At 36.6% G+C, this 6,937-nt stretch overlaps 1 protein-coding gene across 5 annotated transcripts in view; it reads left to right on the forward strand.

Moving 5' to 3' along the window:
* Rbm41 (RNA binding motif protein 41) overlaps window positions 1-5,798 on the forward strand; it is a 50,329-nt gene extending 44,531 nt beyond the window's left edge. For 2 of the 5 annotated variants that reach the window (XM_042690091.1, XM_042690092.1), the window contains 2 exons: window positions 1,075-1,222; window positions 4,282-5,798. In XM_042690091.1, coding sequence (XP_042546025.1) covers window positions 1,075-1,222; window positions 4,282-4,379 — 246 coding nt within the window. In that variant the 3' untranslated portion in view covers window positions 4,380-5,798. Of the gene's footprint in view, window positions 1-1,074; window positions 1,223-4,281 lie in introns of those variants that run through there. The other 3 variants (XM_042690093.1, XM_042690094.1, XM_042690095.1) reach the window with 2 other exon arrangements.
* Window positions 5,799-6,937: the final 1,139 nt, after the last annotated feature.

Genomic DNA, 6,937 nt, shown 5'->3' on the forward strand with positions numbered 1-6,937 from the left:
CAGATATTTGATAATCCATGCTGAACATGAATGGCCCTTGAGGACTTTGAACTGCACTTTAAAGTGTTCTACTGAAGTCCCAGCACTTGGGAGGCTGAGACAAGAGGATCATGAGTTCAAGGCCAGTCTTGGCTACATAGGAAGACTCTTGTCTCAAGACATTGACTAGACCATTTGTTGGAGAAATTCACTATCCCAAGTCAGTGTTTTTATATCTTTCCTTTGCGGGATTTTGAGTGTCTCCAGAGGAAACTGCTCTGGATGTGTTGAAGAGATGGTTCAAGCATTCTAGGACCAATTATTGTCAAGGCCCAAAAGTTCCTAGCCTTTAACGTGCATACTCTCTCTCTTAATCTCCTTGCTTTCAGAAATAACATTTAGAACCTCAGCTATATATGGCATTCTCTACCCTCTGACAGTAAGCCTCTAGTATTGTACCAAGATTATTGGCTACCCTCACCCAGTAGCATATTGTGGAAGACATTTAAAGATCTAATTAGCTTTTAAACATTCTTCAACCTATTATTCTTATTTTAATCCCAACCCTTCACATCCATTTCCAGAGAAATATGAAGCTATCAATTCCCAAACTTTTTTTGAGTGATCTAGTTCTTTCCTTCCTCCCTACTTCCCTCCTCTTTTTTGAGACAAAGTGTCACTATGTTGTCCATGCTACACTCTGTCTTCCTACCTCAGGTTCCCTAGTAGCTGGGACTGTAGGTGCACACCACCACATCTGGCTTTTGAAGATTCTTAGGTAAAGATAGGTGAGTTCTTGGCTTCTCCATTGCTGATTTATTATTCGGCTTTCTTGAGTGTGCTAAGTTATTCTTGCTTATCCATTTATTTTCCAGCTACCAAAATAGTGTTGCTATTGCCGTCTTTCTTTGTTCTTTCTGACCTTGTTTGGTTTGTGTTTGTTAAGTCCTTGTAGTTCTAAAGAGTTTTCTGGAGAGAGGAAACTTTGATTAATGTATTTAATCCACTATCTCTCTGAAACTATTTCTGGCAATAATGAAAGAGTTGCTTTACCTTTCTTATATGGCATTTTTCTTGATCTTCAATTTACATTAGGTATTATACCTGAAGAACCTTAGCTCTCGGGTGACAGATAGAGATCTTATATCATTATTCGCCCGCTTCCAGGAGAAAAAAGGACCTCCAATTGAATTTCAAATAATGACTGGACGAATGAAGGGACAAGCTTTCATCACCTTTCCCAGTAAGTAGCTCCATCTACATAGTTACTCAGTTACAGTCTGTTTCCTAGAGACTACCTATAACCTCTCTATTTAATTGTAGCCTTGATTCTTCACACCATATAAGAAGACAAGAGAAGTAAGGAAGATATATTTTCAGTATTCCTCTGTCCTCCTCTCTGTCTCTCCTTCTCCTTTGTTGAGAGTGCATGATCCCTTTATCCAGGTGCCCTCATGTCCCCAATCTTGGCATTTCCTTCATACTTCAAATTTTATTCCCTTTTATGACATTAGTATTTCTCATCCAAGTTATAATTAGATTATTCAGTAATTAATATATGTTGGCATTGTGATCAGAACATGTGTACTTGTCTTATGCTCTATTTAGGACTAAATGACTGCAGGCTAATATACTAAGTTTTTACTTTTTTTTTTCTTTTTGGTTCTGGAACTTGAACATAGGGCCTGGGCACTGTCCCTGAACTTCTTTTGCCCAAGCCTAATGTTCTACTATTTGAGCCACAGTGCCACTTCCAGCTTTTTCTGAGTGGTTTATTGGAGATAAGTGTCTCAGGGACTTTCCTGCCTTCGCTGGCTTCAAAGTATGATCTTCAGATCTCAGCCACCTGAGTAGCAAGGATTACAGGCATGAGCCACCAGCACCCCACCACTAATTCTTAATTAGTGGGTAATGGTCCATTATTGTAAATCTCATTTGTATCTTACTACATGGATTTAGTGTTCTAATCAAAATGCCAGAATAATACAGAAATTTTTATTTCTGTGATAAACTAGCCAGTTTATGTCTTTTAGGGAGGAATCTAGATAAGATCTATATGCTTCATTATCCCTAAACTGTCATCGCTTTTATAGCCTATGTGTAGACAAGTGATTTTATACCTGAGTACTGCTAGTCTCCCTTCGTGTTTGTTGTACACTCATATATCATCTTTTATATCCCATTGAAAACATATAGATCCTCTTTACCAGTGGTTTTGTGTTCAGTCTTTCAAAGTATAGGACCTCTTTAATAGAGATCCAGAAACACAACAAATCAAATAAAGGTTGGACAAATAGGATTGCATGAAATTGCAGAGCTTCTGCATGGCAAAGGACATAGCTAGCAAGATCAATGGAAAGCCCACGGATTGGGAGAAGATCTTCACTAGCCATACAATGAACAAGGGTCTCATATCTTAAATATACCTGGAACTCAAAAAATTAAATCCCCAACAACAAATCCTCAAAGAAACAACTGCCCAATAAATAAGTGGGCTAAAGACTTAAAGAGAAACTTCTCTGACGAGGAAAGAAGGATGGCCAATAGACACATGAAGAAATTCTCAGCCTCCCTAGCCATAAAAGAAATGCAAATCAAAACAACATTGAGATACCACCTCACCCCAGTTAGAATGGCTATAATCAAGAACTCTAATAACAGATGCTGGAGGGGATGTGGCCCAAAGGGAACCCTACTGCATTGTTGGTAGGAGTGTAAACTTGTCCAACCACTTTGGAAAGTAGTATGGAGGTTCCTCAAAAGATTCCACATAGAGCTCCCCTATGACCCAGCAATCCCACTTTGGGCCATTTACCCAAATGATCACAAACAAGACCATACTAAAGCTCCCAGTACAACTATGTTTATTGCAGCATTATTTATCATAGCTAAGATATGGAGCCAACCCAGATGCCCCTCAGTGGATGAATGGATCAAGAAAATGTGGTATATATACACAATGGAATTCTATGCCTCCATCAGAAGGAATGGCATTGCCCCATTTGTTAGGAAATGGAAAGACGGAAAAAATTATATTAAGTGAAGTAAGCCAGGCCGAAAGAAACATAGATCCCATGGTTTCCCTTATTTGCAATAACTAGTATATGTCTGAGTCAAGCAGAAAAGGTCAGATAACTTGATGTTAGGTGAAATGAACCCCAAGATAAGGATTCAAATGTTTTTTTCTTTCTTGCGATTGTTTCTAACACATTTATAAGATTATTTCTTTGTTGCTTTGTATGTCCCTCCACCACGGTATAACCCCTGTTTTCACTGTATCTGATGTTGGTATACTTTGTGGAGGAGAAGGGAAAAAACAAATTGTTTAAATAGGGATACAGGTGGACCCATTGCAACAATGAGATGTACAAATTGTTATGTCGAAAGGTGAACTCTACAACTTTGGGAGGGGGTTAGGGTGGGATGGGGGGGTAGGAGATGGGAAGGGATGGGAAGGGGAAACAAAGGAGGAGGCAACAATGCTTGATAAAAAATGTACTCATTATCTTGCCCTTGTGATTGTAACCCCTCTGTACGGTATTTTCACAATAAAAAAAATACTTAACATACCCTCACAGAATTTGATATACTAATTTAAAATGCACCTAGGTTTTCTAACCTAGGTACATTTAAATGTGTAGCTGCTTTGCTAATCATAACAGTAAATACAGCGTACATTTGAAACTTTTTAGTATGTCTCAGACAAAACAGGTTCAGACTAATCACCTTGTTAACTTTAGTTTCTACAACTACTGGTCTACAACTACCCCTCCTTATGTAAAAAACATGCAGGCTCTGAAACCCATATTTTGAATACTCTTCTTGTGTACTATATATTCTCATATCCAAAGCGTCTATATACCTCCTAGGTTACTTGTCCCAGTAAAGATTCCCACAGTCGCTGAAAGAAAAAGAAGCAAGTTATACTCAGTCACATGACAGCTTCTTCCATTTCAGTTACCATGTTGAAAATACTTGGTTTTTATAGTATCTGTATTGCAGTAGAGACTTATATATAACTAGGTACCGCTTAGATTTCTTTAGCACATTGCCTATATCCTTGTTTGTTTAGCCTATGTCTTTGAGTTTAAAAAGCACCTTCTAATATCCATTTTGAGTTTTTATTGTAATTATTGTTTGCCAGTGCTTTAAATTTGCTGAGTTATATAAATTGGAGATTATAGAAAAGATGACAAAATCAAATGGCATTATTACCCTCTTGCCTAAATGCTCAGGCAAAACAACCAGAACTGGAATGATTAATCTCTATGTAAACTGATGCCTTCTTCTTTTTGCTTTTAGATAAGGAAATAGCATGTCAAGCATTGCATCAAGTAAATGGATATAACCTGCATGGGAAAATATTGGTGATAGAATTTGGAAAGAACAGAAAGCAATGATTAGATCTCCAGGCTGCTTCTCTCATATCATCTTCTTCGGACAGGACAGGCAGTAATAAAGAAGTCAGTAGTTATGTATAATCAGTGTATGTATATATACATATGCACATATTCTAGCTGGATGATCTTTTTGGCATGAGAATCTTGATTCTGGAATTTATGTATAGATAGAAATATCCTTAGAGTTGAAAGGGAAAAATTGGAGAGCTAGAAAGAAAATGCATTTCAGCTTTTGAAGAGAATTGGTAAGAAATGTTTTCTACAATCAAATATTAGATAGGACATGCAATATCGTGAGTATTAAGGGCAATACACAGAATATTATTTTCACAGGACATAGGATTATTTCTGAGGATTTAAAGAAAATCGTACCATTCCCCAAGAGATAACATTCTTTCCAGACCTGCTTTCTACCTGTAAAACTTAAAAACTAATTAAATGTTAAAATATTTATTTACTGAAACACAATAATCTCTAATTTTATCCAACTAATTAATGAAAGACCTAAATATTAACAAGTGCTGTTATAGCAAAACTATAAGCAGTAGATAATTTTATAGGTGAGTTGCCATGTTTAATGAATACTTCTTCACTTAAGTTCTCAGAGCCTTCAAAAAGCTGTATATTTTTCTAATGAAATCTTTTAGATCAAAATATTGATGTTTTCATGGCCATTTAAAGCTAGATACCATTGAACAAGCATTGATTCAAAGCAATAAACATGAGGCAAATGTCTGATACATGTTAAATATTAGATAAGGGAATTTTAGAAGGGGCCATACTTGCAGAGAATACTAAAGGGTCATGGAAAGAAAATTTTCTAAAAGAGAGACAGCCTATCTAAAATCCTGTACTTGTTTGTTTATGATTGCTAAAAACTAGAAAGACAATATGGTGTATGAGACTTGGTGATTTGATTAATGTAAACTCAATTTCTCATCTACCTAATTGTGAGGGTTAAATGAGATAATACTTTCCAAGGTGAGGAACAGAAAGAAAATAAAATGAGTAAAATTGACAGAATGTAGGAGACCTGATGCATATTAGGAACTCTAATGTATATGTTATGAGAATGACAGTCAAAGGTGTAGAAAAATAGTGCAAGAAATACTAGCTATAAATATTTCTGATTTGATGAGAAACACAAATCTACTCATTGAATGAGCTCAGGAAATCCAAGTAGAATAAACAAAAAAAAAAAATCACCAACACCCACACCATAATAAAAATACTAAAATTCAAAGACAGAAAATCTTGACAGCAACCCAAGAAAAGCGAGCTATTACTCATGAGGAAGCCCCAGTATGATTAACAACTGACTTCCCATTCATAACAGTAGCAGTAGGCCTGATGTAGTCCACCAAGCTCAGGAGACTGAGATAATAAGGTTTCTTTTCTTTCTTTCTTTCTTTTTTTTTTTTTTTTGGCTGGTTGTGGGGCTTGAACTCGGCTTGGGAGCTGTCCCTCATTCTTCAGCTCAAGGCTAGAGCTCTACCACTTGAGCCACAGCACCACTTTCAGTTTTCTGAATGATTTTTTTGGGAGATAAGAGTCTTAACGGACTTACCTGCCTGGGCTGGCTTTGAACTGGGATCCTCAAATCTCAGCTTCCTCAGTAGCTAGGATTATAGGCGTGAGCCACCAGCACCCGGCTGTAACAAGGTTTCTTGAGGCCTGGAGTTTGAGACCAACCTGTGCATCACAGTGAGACACTGTCTCAAAAAAAAAAAAAAAACAAAAAGTAAATAAAGTGATTGTAAATGTGATCTTAGAAACAAACTATAGTTTCAGTACTAAGACAACATTCAAAATGCTTAGAGAATAATAACTATCATTTATCAATCTAGAATAAAACTCTTCTTGCAAAAATGAAGATAATCGGGCTGGGAAGGTGGCTCAGTGGGAGAGCACTTGCCTTGCATGCTCAAGGTCCTGGGTTCGATTCCTCAGCACCACATAAGAAAAAAAGCCAGAAGTGGCACTGTGGCTCAAGTGGTAGAGCGCTAGCCTTGAGCTGAAGAGCTGAGAGACAGCGCCCAGGCCCAGAGTTCAGGCCCCACGACTGGACCCCCCCAAAAAAAATGAAGATAATGTAAAACATTCCCTTGCAATAAAAAATACTATTGCTAGCCCACCTCATAGGAAAAAAAAAGGAACATTTTTGTTTGAAAGGAAGTGAGTGGAGACATTAACTCTCCATATAAAAAGTAACAGAGAAAATAATTATAAAAGATCATTTGAATGCATTTTCCTTTATCCTCAATTTTTAATTGTATATGGTTGTATTTTATAGTTACTTTGTTTGGCATATAATATATAGAAATGTAATATATTTGCCAATAACAGGACAGAGACCCTAGATGGAGATAATGCTGTATTTTACTAAAGAAATAGAAAAACAAAGAAAGAAATAGAGAAAACAAGAAAGAAGAAAAAGATTAATTTTTTAAATATAATTTTATTGTTATTATTAAGGTGTTATACAGAGGGTTTACCATTTCACAATTCAGGTAATGTGTACATTTCTCTTTTGGACAGTGTCACCCCTTTTCTTCGCT

Source organism: Dipodomys spectabilis, unplaced genomic scaffold, assembly GCF_019054845.1.
Source record: "Dipodomys spectabilis isolate Male_0828 unplaced genomic scaffold, ASM1905484v1 ptg000132l, whole genome shotgun sequence".
NCBI classification, from domain to species: Eukaryota; Metazoa; Chordata; class Mammalia; order Rodentia; family Heteromyidae; genus Dipodomys; species Dipodomys spectabilis.